The sequence below is a fragment of the Rutidosis leptorrhynchoides genome, chromosome 4 (assembly GCF_046630445.1).
Source record: "Rutidosis leptorrhynchoides isolate AG116_Rl617_1_P2 chromosome 4, CSIRO_AGI_Rlap_v1, whole genome shotgun sequence".
Classification (NCBI taxonomy): Eukaryota; Viridiplantae; Streptophyta; class Magnoliopsida; order Asterales; family Asteraceae; genus Rutidosis; species Rutidosis leptorrhynchoides.
The window spans coordinates 561,989,790-562,007,478 of record NC_092336.1 but is presented as its reverse complement, the minus strand read 5'-3'; the positions used below and the strand labels follow the sequence as shown (position 1 = coordinate 562,007,478).

General features: G+C 30.1%; 1 protein-coding gene across 1 annotated transcript in view; it reads right to left on the bottom strand.

Moving 5' to 3' along the window:
- Window positions 1-3,478: 3,478 nt before the first annotated feature.
- Window positions 3,479-17,689, bottom strand: part of LOC139842734 (uncharacterized) — a 35,836-nt gene continuing 21,625 nt past the window's right edge. The window contains exons 3-4 of the mRNA XM_071832843.1: window positions 3,863-3,969; window positions 3,479-3,782 (exon numbers count right to left, since the gene is read on the bottom strand). Of these exons, the coding sequence (XP_071688944.1) occupies window positions 3,479-3,782; window positions 3,863-3,969 (411 nt within the window). The remainder of the gene's footprint in view (window positions 3,783-3,862; window positions 3,970-17,689) is intronic.

Genomic DNA, 17,689 nt, shown 5'->3' with positions numbered 1-17,689 from the left:
TTCACTAACTTTATTCTCCACCAATCAGAATTCTTCTCTCTTCAGAATAACCTCTTCCCATTGGTTGAAATACAAAGTGAACACTTGAAATGAGACATCCTATAATAGAAATGTGGACACTTGTACTGAGACGGAGGGAATATATTCTTTAAAAAATTTGAGCCCTATGAAAATTTTGGGCCATGTTCGGTTGCTCATTTCGCAGTTGTCTCAAATACGCCTATGACAACTAACTACGAAATGTGTATATTAAACTGGTGAATGATGCCAACCGAAGTGTATAATATCTTCAATTTTTAAACTTTTAAAGGCAAACTCACACACCATAAACGACTTTTTCATGAATGTTTATGGTAGTTCATCCATAAATTGGAACTCACAACCTCTTAGTTCGTGATTTCTCAATGCCAATAAGTCAATGATCCTTTGGTATAAAGTACCCCTAACTTAACTTTATTATTTTTTAACCTCAATCTACAAAGGGAAAACCCATCTTCTAGTACTTAATCATTAACTGGTTTTACGATTCTTATAGGAGGGGTGAACATGTGGCTGAGCGGTATGGGCAATCGCCAATAGCATTAACCAAGTAGGGGCATCATGCGTTTAAGTGTTAAAATATGAATATTTGCATATTTAAGTGAAATTTTTTTTTAACAAATCGATAATTTAGATTTACGTTTAATATTGAAGAGTTGTAGGTCGAGACGTTTCCTGAAGAAGAAGAAGAAGATATGAGTGTGGGGTTTGAAAATTTATGGGACCTACTTTCTCTTTTTCTATTTACACCTTTTGTATTTTTTTTAAAAGGGAAACTGAACAACATTTAAACGGATACGAAGGTAATCAAGTACAATTGATAAAAAAAAGAAAATTTAAACCTAGCCAAACAAATGCCAAATCTACAAACATAAACTAATGGTCCTACCTATAGAGTGTAACACAATTGACTATGAAAATAAAACATGCATAATATGCCAACAAAAATAAAAAAAATAAAAAATTTGTATTTACCCCTTGTAATATTCAATAACATCATAAAATTCCGAGCAGATTACGGTTGTAATGATTTGACGTTATTCATAAAAATTTAATATATACATATATCTTTTTAATAGGTACTCTTTTTAGGATATTTATTACAAGAATATGAGATTTTTATAACAAGAATAAAACAAGACAGTATAGTTATATAGTTTTATACTCCGTATATCTTATTATCATTTTGTAATTGATCATCATTTCAACTATTATTATCCTTGAATGTTATAGCAATTGTTCATTATCGTGAACCTTTAGTAAGTTACTTTTAGCTTGTTAAATATATTTGTTTAATAAGTTATACACGGTATGTCAGTATACTTTAACTTTGATACAGAAAAACGCATAAAATGATAGTATTGAAATCACATAAAAAAACATATGAAGTGCTAAAATATATCAGATTCGATTACAAAATACTTCAATCTTCAAAATTACAATCTTAACTTTGATGATAATAAAATCAAATACACTAAAATTCTCTTGAACAGCAAATATCAAAAATACAATCACTATAAGTGATTGATTAAATGAATAACAGAAGCACTCTATCGATCTGATGAAGATGAAGATGATTAGAGTTTCAGATATTGTGCGTTTTGAGAGAAAACCACAAATTTTAGAATGAATGATTGGAAAACGATGGATACAACTGAAACTCTAAAACCAGATATAAGCATCAAAATAACTTGGTCCCCAAGTAGTCCTTTAATCTTCTAAGAAGTGCAGAAAGGTCCTCCAACTTGATTCCGGCATTAAACTTCAATAACTTAACAACTTTAGTCCTGCACTTTAAGAAATCCAGCAATGCCAATCCTTCCAGAATAACAAGCATTACTCTGCAAACACTAGAACCAAAGAATAAGAACAATTTTAAATAAGAATAAAAAATAAGCTTGTACTATTTATAAATTTTAACATTCCCCCTCAAGCTTATTTTTGAACAAATCAATAAGTCCCAACCCTTTTAAAAGAAAGTTATGTTGTTTGATACTAAGTCCTTTGGTTAAAACATAAGCCAGCTGATTTCCAGAGTCAACTCTTAAAGTTTTGATAACACCTGTACAAACTTTATCTCTTATAAAGTGCATATCAATATCAAAATGTTTGGTTCTCTCATGAAATACAGGATTAGAAGCAATCTGCATAGCTGAATTATTATCACAGTATAGCTCAATAGGTAATTTAACAGTAATATTCAGATCTGAAAGTAAATTTTTCAACCAAATAATTTCACAAGCAGCTGAACCCATTACCCTATATTCTGCCTCAGCAGAGGACCTAGAAACTGCTGCTTGTTTTTTAGTTTTCCAAGAGATTAAGGATCCACAAAAGAAAACAAGATAACCAGTGACTGACTTTCTATCTAATTTACATTTCCCCAGTCTGAATCAGAATATGCATATAGAGAAAAACCATTGCCCTTCATCAAATGTATACCCTTTCCAGGGGACTTCTTAAGATATCTAAGAACTCTAAATGCAAGATTCAAATGAGATTGCAATGGAGCATGAATATATTAACTAAGAACATGAACGGCAAAAGATATGTCAGGTCTGGTTAAGGTCAAATAAATCAACCTTCCAACTAACTTTTGATATTTTGTTATATTAGAAATCAATAAATCCTTATCACTTGGTTCACAAGCAACACACAAGTGTGATTCAATTGGAGTACCAATTGGTTTAACTCCTAAATAACCATAGTCATTTAGAAGTTCTAAGCAATACTTTCTTTGTGACAAACAAACACCTTGATTTGTTTTTAAAATTTCAATACCAAGAAAATATTTTAATTTTCCCAAGTCCTTTATCATGAATTTAGACTTCAAAAAAGTTTTGAAATTATCAATTTCAGTCAGATTATTTTCAGTAATAACAATATCATCAACATAAACAAGTACAGCAATAAACACATTATCACAATCTTTCACATATAAAGAATAATCACTTTTACTTTGAACAAAACCATTTTCAACCAAAGTAGCATTTAATTTTTCATTCCATTGTCTTGGTGCTTGTTTTAATCCATAAAGAGATTTTGTTAATTTACACACTTTATTCATTCTATCAGAGTCAGAATAATAGCCTTGAGGCAATGTCATGTAAACTTCTTCATTTAAATCACCATAAAGAAAAGCATTATTGATATCAAGTTGAAAAAGAGGCCAATCATTTTGCACAGCAATAGTTATTAAACACCTAACAGTAACATGTTTAACAACAGGAGAAAAGGTTTCATCATAATCTATTCCTTCCTTTTGACTATATCCTTTTGCAACAAGTCTAGCTTTATATCTCTCAATCTCACCATCAGATTTATACTTGATTCTATACACCCATTTATTACCAACAGGTTTTCTATCAGGTGGAAGATCAGTAATAATCCAGATATTATTTCTATTAAGAGCTTCAATCTCAGTATTCATAGCTTCAACCTAATTTTTATCTTTAACAGCTTCTTCATAATTTTTAGGTTCAAAACTTTTATTCAAATTAGAAACAAAGCACAAATTCTCAGAATTCAGATTAGAGTAATTTACAACTCTATTAATACTATATTTAACTTTATCATCAACAACAAAATCATCAAACTTCTTAGGAAATATTGTGCTTCTGGTAGATCTCCTTAGGTTATCAAAAGAATTAATGTTTTGTAAAACATGAGAATTGCCCTCAGAATGAGAATTTTGTTCACTATCATGAGTTGCTGTAGGACTATGCTCATTAGCATTATCACTACTGCCATCAACACGAGTTGCAGCAGAATTGTGTTTATGATTAGAACATAATCACTACTGCCATCACCATCACTATTAGACCTCTCTTCATCATAGGGACTTGAAGTGTCATTGGTGCTTAAAAACATTTTATCAAAGAAATTTGTCTTTTGTAAATCAATGTCATTTTGTTCATCAACAGAAATTTTCTTTTTTAAAGGAAAAATAGTTTCATAAAATTTCACATCTCTAGAAAAGAAAATGTGACAACCCGGAAATTTTTGACCAAATTTAAACTTAATCTTTGTATGACTAACATTTTCGACACGATAAGCAAAGTCTGTAAAACTGAATCTCAAAATTTTTGAACTACTTTTATATATTTAAATACCCTTCGGTTGTTTTCGACGATTCGCGAACAATTATATGTAAATAGATACATATATACTATAACTTGAAAATGTAACGATGTATTAATTGTTTGATACCGTACATTAAACTTATTGGTTTAAATATCTATTTGAATATATATGATAAGTTGAAATATTTATTATTAAAATTAATTATAAATAACTTCCAATGTGTATTTAAAAACTGATTTATGTATATTAAAAAGATATACACATATATATAATTTCAAGTTATTTAGTAAACGATAGTAACATTCATTTATTGATTCGATTGATATTTAGATAAGTTAACTAAAGCGTTTAAGATGAACCAGTAAAACACTAATTTGCTATAGTATTTTCAAATTGCTACAGTACCCAAAATGCTACATTGTCTTTGAAAATCACTATTTGCTACAGTGAAACACTATTTCAAAATAAATAAATAATATATATATATATATATATATATATATATATATATATATATATATATATATATATATATATATATATATATATATATATATATATATATATGTATATGTATATACTACGAGACGATGATTTATAGAAGCAAATAACCAAAACACTTAATTGACTAAAGCTACACTTAGAGTGACATAGTTATCAATGATTAAGTTTATATTTTGACAAAGGTACGAGTCACGAAACGAAAAGTACTAGTTTTCTCAGCGTACGAAAGGGCGTTCGAAAAACTCGAACCGAGACATAAGTCGAGTGACAACGTACGACTTATCGGAACAAAAATTACAAGTAAACTATGCATGTGAATTTAATATAATATATAATTAATTATATAAATTAAATATATTATATATATAATTAAATAATATGTCGACAAGCAAGAAAACAAACGAAAGTGAGCTGTCCAGACGGGCCATGCGATCGCATGGCATTTGCACTGAAAGCCCATGCGATCGCATAGGCATCAGATTCAGCAAACATGTATAAATAGCTCGATCTATTCTGTTTCTTTTCTCATTCTTTTTACTCCGTATTATTTAAATTATTATTATTATTATTATTATTATTATTATTATTATTATTATTATTATTATTAATCATAATATTATTATTTGTAATATTAGTGTTATTATTAGTATTATACATAAAATATTACGACGAGGTCATGAGCGTGTAACTTTCAAAACGAGTTCTCAAACAGGTTAAAGCTAAGGAAATTATGGGTTATTGCCAAGGAGGTTATGAAAGGACCCGTTCATATACATTATAAACGATTCACAATAGTTGATTTCATTGCGAGGTATTTGACCTCTATATGATACATTTTACAAACATTGCATTCGTTTCTAAAAGACAAACTTTCTTTACAACAAAAGTTGACGGCATGCATACCATTTCATAATACATCCAACTATAATTGACTTAATAATAATCTTTGATGAACTCAATGACTCGAATGCAACGTTCTTCGAAATATACTATGAAAGACTCCAAGTAATATCTTTAAAATGAGCAAATGCACAGCGGAAGATTTCTTTAACACCTGAGAATAAACATGCTTTAAAGTGTCAACCAAAAGGTTGGTGAGTTCATTAGTTTATCATAATCATTTATTTCCATCATTTTAATAGACCACAAGAATTTCATTTCCAGTTCTCATAAATATACGTCCCATGCATAGAGACAAAAATAATCATTCATATGGTGAACACCTGGTAACCGACATTAACTAGATACATATAAGAATATCCCCTATCATTCCGGGATCCTCCTTCGGACATGATATAAATTTCGAAGTACTAAAGCATCCGGTACTTTGGATGGGGTTTGTTAGGCCCAATAGATCTATCTTTAGGATTCGCGTCAATTAGGGTGTCTGTTCCCTAATTCTTAGATTACCAGACTTTAATAAAAATGGGCATATTCGATTTCGATCATTCAACCATATAATGTAGTTTTGATTACTTGTGTCTATTTCGTAAAACATTTATAAAAGCGCATGCATTCTCAGTCCCAAAAATATATATTGCAAAAGCATTTAAAAGGGGAGTAATGAAACTCACCATACTGTATTTCGTAGTAAAAATACATATAACATCATTGAACAAGTGCAAGGTTGGCCTCGGATTCACGAACCTATATTAATTATATATTTATATGTTGGTCAATATTTGTCTAACAATTAAGGTCAAGTCATAGTGTACCACATTCCTAATGCTCGAGACTAATATGCAAAAGTCAACAAAAGTCAATTTGACTCCAAATGATTTCTAAAATCTATACATGATTAATATATAGTTTAAATATCGTCATTTTGTATTTTTAAATATCTTTAAAAGATTTTTTTAGAGTAAATAATATAATTCATTTATTAATAAATAAAACTTTAAAAAAATATACTTTTATATATCTTAAGTAATAAAATTTATAAAGTTCATTTAATATCATAAAGATAATATGATAGGTATTATTAAAGAAATTTTATTACACGTAGTAAAAATATGTTTGTATCTCATATGTTTTTGATAAAATAATATCTATAATAATAGTAAGTAAAAGTTGCATTATATTGTAATAATAATTATTATTATTCTATTAATTAAAATATCAATATTCATAATTACTAAAATAAAATGATAATTCTAATTATGATAACATAAATATTTATGATACTTTTTAATATTATCTTTTAAAATAATAATTCTATTTAAAATGATAATAATAATGATATTTTATAGTAACAATGACATTTCTATTAAAATGGTAATTTTTGTTAAAATGATAGTTTTAATATAACGATACTTTTAATAATAATAGTAATGATAAAAAAATAATAAGAACGATAATTTTATCTAAATTATTATCTTACAATATTTAATTTTCATCATGATACTCATACTCATTATTTCTTAATTGATTCGTTTAATAGCTTTTAATCGTCTTTTATATCGTTTTCATGTTAATGATAATAATAGTAATCATAATAATTAAGTGTTACTAATATAAGTTTTAATCATAATAATACTAATGATAATAAATATTATGAATATATTAATGATAATAATAATTATAACTTTAACGATAATAACGATAGTAATAAAAATAAAAATAACAATTTTTAATGATAATACTTTTTATAGATAATGATAATAATAATAATAATAATAATAATAATAATAATAATAATAATAATATTAATAATAATAATAATAATAATAATAATAATAATAATAATAATAATAATAATAATAATAATAATTGAATAAAAATTAGGACGACGATAATAATAATTATTTTTAATAATAATACAAAAATTCAATTGATTATAACTTCTAATCCGTTCATTAAAACCATTCGATATCTAAATGAAAAGTTCTTAATTTTTCGCTAGCTTTCCAACGACATGCATATCTTATACCTTATCTCAACCGCATACGTAACTAATTCAGGATTCAACATATCCTATCTAATGGCAATATCAAAAGTACAAGCATGCATAATCCTATATTCTCGAGCACTAGTCAGGGATACACTATTAATATATAAAAATTAAATTATGAGTACTCACGTATCAATATTGAGATTCAATATTGCAGGAAAAGTACGTAGACGCAACGGAGATGATAAACACTAGTTTGACTTACGAGCAATACTCCCGAACCATACCCATAACCTCCATAGCTATAACCCATAATTTCCTTAGCTCTATCCCGCTCGAAAAACAATTTCGAAATCACTCGGACAGCACTCCGTCGTAATATTTTATGTATACTAATAATATCTTGAAATAATACGGAGTAAATATATATATGTAAATCGATTGAGAGAGTTTAGAGAAAATATTTTCAAGTTTCTATGAAATAATGAAACCTATTGAATTCTATTTATAATAGATTTTTGAATTATTAAAGTGAATTATTAAAGTATGAATTATTAAAGTGAATTATTAAAGTATGAATTATTAAAGTGAATTATTAAAGTATGAATTATTAAAGTGAATTATTAAAGTTAAAGTAAAGTAAAAATAAAGTAAAGGTAAAGTTTAAGTATAGTAAAAGTATAAAACTATGTAGGTATAATACGCGTATAAATATATATAATATTAATTTAAATCATTATATATATTTAATAAAATAAAATATAAATATCGATATCTTTATCATACTGGTTAAGTAATGAGTTGTCAAAAGTGGTTCTAGATATTTATAAAAGTTATATACATTTTAATAATAAAGTTCTTATTAAACTGAAAACGTTTTTGTACGTTTGAAACTAAATCAAGTAAATATGATAATTTTGTTTTCCAAAACTAAATATATTTAAGAATTATTTTGTTTAAAGGTTAAAATAATGAAAATCATTATATCATAAAACGTTTTAGAAAAGTAGAATCATATATATTTATAATAGGTTTCAAGTCTTTAAATTATAGTCTGTTGGTGAAGCATGGGATAAAGTCCAAAGGTTAAATAAACGTATGAAATCATCTTAATGAAAAATGTCGAGTTACTTAACTTTTCGATATCTATTTCCTAAGTTATCTATATTCCCAAATTTCACTTTCACCCTAAATAATATGAAAGTTAACTAGTTAACACCTATATAGGAAATTGAACAGTAAACTCCACTAACCCTTGTCTAGTTCTCGTTAATTGACACATTTGTTCTTACTAATAAATCACTTTACCAATTATTCCGAATACCGTTAAAAAGAAATGTTTTCCAAATCAAAGTGGACCTCCTTACAGAGACTCGTAATCGTAATTCAATGTATCTAATAATTCAATCATTTGATATCATCTTTTAATTTCATTGATAACTATTAGAATATATTTTGAAACAAATACGTTTATATAAAGCATTATACGTCTAATACTTTGTTGTTGTTTTCAAGTAATAATATATACACATACACATATATAATCATGTTCGTTCATATAATGGTTCGTGAATCATAGAAACTTGGTCGAGGTTTAAATGAATGTATGAACACAGTTTAAAAATCTTTGAGATTAAACTTACAACTTTGCTTATCGTGTCGGGAATATATAAAGATTAAAGTTTAAATTTGGTCGGAAATTTCCGGGTTGTCACAGTACCTACCAGTTAAAGAAATTTCGTCCCGAAATTTGAGTGGAAAGGTCGTGAATGATAATAAGTATGTTTTCATGATGCATACGGGCTGAAAATTAGAGTTTTATCATCAGCGAATAATTTGAATAAACAATCCATTTATATGAAGAGTACGAATGAAGCTAACATAGAAGAGTGAAATGAGTAAGTGTAGATTCATCTTATCATTTGACGTAGATATGATTGATTTCCAGATTTCAAGGGATTTGAAGAAAATCTTCGTAATAAGATTTGATTCTCCGGTAACCAAGGGAATTAGGATCCGCTTTAAATGCGATCGTCCATTTTAATTTTTCTGTCGAATATTTTCTTATAAATTCACCTCTTTCGTTCCCTTACAACTCACACCTTCTGTTGATGCATTTTATGCAAGTCCCTAGACATCTACCCACATCCATTGCAGGTACAACAGTTTACAGGCCACCATGATCGCTCGTTATTATCCTATCCGTGTTTGTATGTGGTTGCAGGAACTGCAGGAATGAGATTTGGATGTTTGACTATGTTAGACTTAGTCAGACGTACGAGTGAAGCCTCATTCATACGGCTGACAGGCTCATACGCACGGTTGATACTGAGCTAAGTCACAATTACAACCTAAATGAGAAGACACAAGTGAGTGATCACCCGTACGGCTGATGAAGCCAACTCGTACGTGTGATGGATGAATCGTACTGGTGAGTCAACAGCAAGGGTATATAAAGTCTTATGTTCCTCATTTTAGGTTAAGCCTCTCATTTGTTACACACACTCAGATCTGGTGAGCTCCTCTGATTCCCTCTCAACCCAAATCACTTAGGTGGTGAATAATAGCTCTAGATTTTGATCTAAACACACTTGATTTAGTTGTGGTTTGACCAAATTAATCCCAAAAAGCTTAACCTATTCACTAGAGGGATTGATTCACTTATTCCGTCATTGTGTGAGTTAAATCTGTTGATTTCGAAGTTTCTAGTCATGTTTCATCACCTTCTATTCTTTCTCCCTCAACTCATATTTTAAAGTATTCATCAATATGCTCCATCCAGTTCTGATTCTCGATATATTTCTAACTTTCATATCGGTCATTTTTCTTTTTCACCTACCACCAGAAGAATCTATTTACTTCTACTATACTCTTGGGTTTATAGTGTTTCTAGTTCTCCCGTGTCTTTATATTGCTATATGCATCCATATATATGGTTTATAATTTCTGGTTTGTCGTTGGGCTTTATATCTTCCCTTATATTTCAAAGTCTCTGCTTCTGTCTTCTATAATCATTGTCATCTACAGTTAATGCTCTCCTTTATTTGCTGCAATTTATACCCCAATTTCTATTTCGGAGTTTTGTCCTTTCATTTCTTCTTCTTGCGATTAAACACCGCTTGTAATGGTTCAAAATTCACAGATATGAATTTCGGAATGAACATTGTTAATGTTCTAGGAAGGAAATTGTGATGGCATGATCTTGACTTGTCAAATTACCAGAATACCTTGGAAAAGGCCGAATCATCAAGAAATATTTTCTTGATATTTTAGAGGTTAAATAGAATACAAGAGTCGTATAACATGGCACATGATGATGTTATGATCTGTGAATCATCACGTTCCATTTAGAAACTCAGCATGACTTACTATAATATAATCACGTTGATCAAGTGTCATTATATTATATTAACTCATGCTTCAGCTCCCAACACTTCTTCTAAAATATTCCTATTTTAAACTCGAATGTTTCAGAATTTAGAAACTAAAATAGTTTCTTTTATGATGTAATACAGATAGCGCGAAGAGGTAAATGATTTCAGATAAGAATAATTATGAAAATATCTTCAGAAATATGGAGGATATTTATAATGAAAGATACGATGATATCTTAGAATTTCTAATATCAGATGATGATGAAGGATATTGTCCGCAGGAGTTTAGAGTTAGAAGCAAGGTATTCGTTAATGACTTCAGCAGATACTGAATCATTTGGATTCTTTGAAGTCAGGTTCAGTCTTTGTGATTTGTCCACAGCCTCCTTAATACTTTGCTCAATCCTGTTTCCAGTTCCAAGACTTCTCTTTTTCTGCGCTTTGCCAGCACACTATTCATTATCATCAAACTTTTTACTGTTAAGGTCGTTTTATAGTTTTTGCTGCTTCATCAACATTTCAAGAACTATTCCGCAGTTCAGGATGTTTTTCAGAAACTTCACATCCGAAGTATGTAAGTCCGTTATATGTAAACATATAACTATTGGCATAGGCATGCTGTGAGATTTCAAAATACTAATTGCTAATTCCTAATGATTCGTATGGCAATTCTCGTTACAAGATGCGAATGAGTAAATGATGGGGTTTCAATGAATAATTATAATGACTTTTTGGAGAGGCTAAAGTCAAAGGGTAATGAAGTTGTTGGTACATCTACTAATAATGTGGTGGAATGTAAAAGGTTCCCCGGTAATGATGGTGTATATCTCAAGGTTATAATAAGGTTAGTCTGACTGAAAAGTCGAAGTTGACTTGCTGGAGCTGTGAAAAAACTGGCTACTTTGAAAAGGAATCGCAAAGTTATTTTTGCTAATAAATGCCAAAGAATCTGATGCGGATATGTTGTTTAAACTTTTACTTTGGTTTCAAGAGTTTTTCGGGTACATAACTATGGGTAACATTTTGTTGGATCATCATCTCGATTGCTCATCATTTGAAGTGTCTTCAGAAATTTTTGAAGGGTTTGAACACAGATTGTAATTGTTAACATACATTTGATGTTCTAACATAGTTTTGAAGTCAAAATATAGCTTTGAAAGATTTAGGAATCTAAAGGTGATGGTAAACAGTTATATCTCGAATTTAATTATGAGGTTTCAAAATAAGAATATGTAATTGAGTTTGAATGAGTATGGTTGTTTTGATATGAAAGAATGTATATTATTGTGAAAGTAGGAAGTATGGTTGATAATTTGCTTAATCAGATTCGAAGAATGTAACATATTAATTGTGAATATATATATATATATATATATATATATATATATATATATATATATATATATATATATATATATATATACATATCTCTCGGGTATTACCTACCCGTTAAAATTTTTTTCACAATTAATATCTTAAAATTTTTTTTTTATTACAGTCTTTATGAAAATATATATGTATATATTCTCTTCAGATGTAACATAGATTTTAATGAGTTAATACTAAATTAAACTCATTTGATTTACAGTTGGAACTAGAATTGAATATTCCCTTGAAGGCTTTAGAAATTACATAAGTATTTCTTCAATAATAATGAAATTATGAATCAATACTTCGTTATTTGTTGAGATGTGATGTTAGTTTTCTTTAAATTCTTGTGAACTTCGCAAAGTACGAATGATGTTATCTGAAAAGTTTCGGTTACATCAATGATGAAGTGTAAAATCAAATATATACTTGATTTATTAGGAATTGGAATCTGTTGAATTGAGAAAGAGATTGTAGTTAACGCTGGTTAAGTTGCGGCCGAAGGACGTACATTATTGCATATTTGTAATATGAATTAACCGATTAGTTAAGATTCACACACAATAGCTTAGCACGGAAATATTTATTTTTATTTCAAAATATATATATATATATATATATATATATATATATACATATAATTTCTTCAGAAGGAATGAGTTAATTCTTCATAACTCGTTGACACAATATACGCGTTACTGATTCGTAATGATGTCCACAGTGATTCTTGAACTGACGGAGTTTGTGATGTTATAGGTGTTGTTGATTCTGATGTTGACTGTACTGACGACGCTGGTGACGTTGACGGTACTGTTGATGCTGTTGGTAAAATAAGTTTAACTTGTTAATCACACACCATTTTTGTCAGGGTTTCTACTCTTCCTTCTATCATTTTGGTTCGCTTTACTGATTTATGGTTAGGGCTAGATTAGATAATCTCTAAGACTTTAGAGATTATATAATCGCCGCAGAATGTTTCTCCAATGAAGTTATGAATTAATATTTCGTCAGTTATTGTTGTTGGTACTCCTTGGTATCTATGGTGCGTATGACGTTGATGCTCGTGGGACAGATTGTGAAGTTGAGGTTTACGATGCGGTTGTGGTTGGAGGTGGTAATGGTACTGTTGGCGTTGATGATGGTGGTACTGGTTATGCTGCTGGTGTTTGTAATCTCTGCACCATATTCTCCAAAGCCACTACCCGAGCGCGAAGCTCGTTGACTTCTTCTATTACACCGGGGTGATTGTCGGTTCGGACGAGTGGATAAATAAAATCTAGAATTTGATGTAGTATATAATCGTGACGAGATACTCTGGAAATGAGAGAGAAAATGGTGTTTCGGACAGGTTCACCGGTAAGTGCTTCAGGTTCTTCGCCAAGAGAGCAATGTGATGGATGGAAGGGATCACCTTCTTCATGTCTTCAATGATTGAGAAGGCTACGAACCATCCCTAATTCATCCAAAATAGATGACGGCTGATTGGTTGATCCATTCCTGTCACTCTGCTTTCGGAGCTTGAATGAGATTCCATTTTGGAATCCGAGTGACTTGAACTGATGACGAATTCCATTTCGTACGATTGGATAAAGGATTTTTTCGATATGAAATGATTTTGGATAACTGATGGTATTCTAATTACATAGAATATCCATATATATAGAACAAAAGATTTCGTAATTTACGGAGGAATTTACGGAATATATCAGGCAACGTTTACAGTAATAGATACGATAAGATATGATTTAGCAAATACGCTAAGATATGAATTTTTGTCTATACACTATTCATGCAATCAATGCAGCAAGACGTGTCTAGACTAAGCAGGAAATTTTTCTAAGGGTGATAAGCAGATGATTTCAGGCTAGACATGATAAGCAAAACTTTTGACATGTAGACACGGTCGAAGTCCAGACTCACTAATGCATCCTAACGACTTATCAGTTAGACACACTAATGCAGACCTGGTTCACTAAGACCACCGCTCTGATACCAACTGAAAGGACCCGTTCATATACATTATAAACGATTCACAATAGTTGATTTCATTGCGAGGTATTTGACCTCTATATGATACATTTTACAAACATTGCATTCATTTCTAAAAGACAAACTTTCTTTACAACAAAAGTTGACGCCATGCATACCATTTCTTAATACATCCAACTATAATTGACTTAATAATAATCTTTGATGAACTCAATGACTCGAATGCAACGTTCTTCGAAATATACTATGAAAGACTCCAAGTAATATCTTTAAAATGAGCAAATGCACAGCGGAAGATTTCTTTAACACCTGAGAATAAACATGCTTTAAAGTGTCAACCAAAAGGTTGGTGAGTTCATTAGTTTATCATAATCATTTATTTCCATCATTTTAATAGACCACAAGAATTTCATTTCCAGTTCTCATAAATATACGTCCCATGCATAGAGACAAAAATAATCATTCATATGGTGAACACCTGGTAACCGACATTAACTAGATACATATAAGAATATCCCCTATCATTCCGGGATCCTCCTTCGGACATGATATAAATTTCGAAGTACTAAAGCATCCGGTACTTTGGATGGGGTTTGTTAGGCCCAATAGATCTATCTTTAGGATTCGCGTCAATTAGGGTGTCTGTTCCCTAATTCTTAGATTACCAGACTTTAATAAAAAGGGGCATATTCGATTTCGATCATTGATGTCAAAGCAGAGGGGTATAAAATACTATTAATTTTTAGCAGAAAATACTATTAAATACGATACAATTTTACACAAGATATTTATTTATTTATAGAATGGATATACTTAAACCTTGCTACAACACTTATAGGCAGTGTACCTAATCGTACAGTAGTGTAGTTTTTAGTAAGTCCGGTTCGTTCCACAGGGAAATCTTTAAACAAAGCTCAACGCTATATTAGTTAACTTTTATAAAAATACAAATATAAGTAATATTATTATTATAAAGGGGGGTTTTTTACCGTTTAATGACCGGTTTGTCGATTTTAAAACTTTAGTCGCAGTTAAAACCTAATGTAAAATATAAAATAAATACAAGACTTCAAATTAAAGCGTAAAGTAAATAACGATAATGAAATTGCGAATAATAAAAATGCGATAAAATAAAATTGCGATAATTAAAAGTACGATAATTAAAAGTGCGATAACAATTAATAAAATGCGATAATTAGAAGTGCAATTAAATATCAAATAAATGAAATTAAATATGAAATAAAAGAATTATGCTTATTTAAACTTCCGTAATCATGATGTTTGACGTGTTGATTTTAGTTTTATGCCCTTGGGTTAATTGTCCTTTGTCCTGGATTATTCAATATGTCCGTCTGGTTTTTGTCCATAACAGTCCATCAGTCATAAATATAAATTGCAAGTGTCCTTGTCAAATTATTATTATACCCGAAGATAAATATTCCAACTAATTGGGGATTCGAATTGTAACAAGGTTTTAATACTTTGTTTAATGAATACACCAGGTTATCGACTGCGTGTAAACCAAGGTTTTACTACTTTGTTAACAATTACACCAATTACCCTTGAATGTAATTTCACCCCTGTTTTAATTATTCTAGTGGCTATTAATCCATTCCCGTGTCCGGTTAAATGAACGATTATTCGTACATATAAATACCCCGCCCATCGTGTCCGATCGAGTTTATATGGTAATTTATAGGGACGCCCAATTGTAAATCTTTATATTAACATTAACAAACTTTCATTTAGTTAAACAAATATAAAGCCCATTAATAACCCATAGTCTAGTTTCCACAAGTGTCGTTCTTTTGTCCAAACCCCAATTATGGTACAAAGCCCAATTACCCAATTTTAGTAATTAGCCCAACATCATGATTACTTCGTTTTAAACAAGCATAATAATAACTTAGCTACGAGACATTAATATAAAAAGGTTGAACATAACTTACAATGATTAAAAATAGCGTAGCGTTACACGGACAGAATTTCGACTTACACCCTTACAACATTCGCTAACATACCCTTATTATTAGAATTATAATTAAAATTAAAATATAAATTATAAATATAAATATATATTACTTCGTATGAAGAGGAGAAAAAAAATGATGTTAAAAACTCGTCAGAAAACTGGCTATTTATAGGACCTGACCAGCAATCTTACACCATGCGACTCGCATGGTTTTGTGCTTCTGGCCATGCGAGTCGCATGGCCACCCTGGATTCAGCCAACTACTTTTGTTTTCTTCTTGCCGACGTAATATAATAATAATAATATATATAATATATAATTATATATAATTATATATATATTATATTATATTCTTGTGCATAGTAGACTAGATATTTTTGGTCCGTTGCGTCGGGCGTTTCTTCTTGGCTCAGGTCCCGGTTCCGGATTTTCGGACGTCCTCGCGTATTATTTTATATCGTGTACTTTGCGTCTTGTAACTTGTACTCTTGTCATTTTGAGACGTTCCTCATCAATATTTTGAACCTTTTTGATTGTATCTTGTACTTTTTAGCTCTTTGGACCTTTTTGTCTTCAATTTGTCGAATCTGCCTTTTGTCTTCACCTTTTATTATTTAAACGAATATCACTTGTAAATAGAACAATTGCAACTAAAAGCTTGTCTTTCTTGAGGAATAATGCTATGAAATATATGTTCGTTTTTAGCATTATCAAATATTCCCACACTTGAGCGTTGCTTGTCCTCAAGCAACATTGTCTTGAAATACTAGAATCACTTCTTTATTCTTCATACTTTGTACATCAGTGATTTCTATACGGCGGTATAAACAATGGTAGTGACGATATGGTTTACAGTCCCACATGACTATAAAAATTTAGATCCATTAAGGAAATTGGATCTTTATGAAAACATTTGATCTTTTGAAATCTAGTTTTTACCCTAGATAAGTTTTCCGGAATAACCCTTTACCGGTGTTTGCAAAATATTTTTGTGGGTTTGGTGGGTTTCAGATTTGAAAATTTTAGCTCAAAACTTGCGGTTTTGTGTCACCCACTTGCTAACCTTGTATTTGGAAAGCAACACGTCCAGTTTACTTGTTCCGTATATTACCTTTCGGTAAACTACCGTCCGGTTGTAAAGGAAAGCGTTGAACAAGCAACTGTTAAGGCAATGTCTCGTGACATGCTTTTGATTATGGCCTATAATGTGTCGGACGCAATTACTATCCTTGGTAGGAGCAATAGTAAAGCTCACCCTTATAATTTGTCGGTTTGGCACAAGGTCCTGTCTTTGACCATGTTATGCAACCACCGTTCTTACGGTTGACACCCGATTTAGTTCAGGTGACCTAATGAATTCCATGTGAATTCCTAGGATTTTACGTTCAATGGTAATGAACGCATTGAAAATAGGGTTTTTAGAAAACAAATCAGTTTGTATTTTTGATCAAAATATTTTCTCGTTTAAGC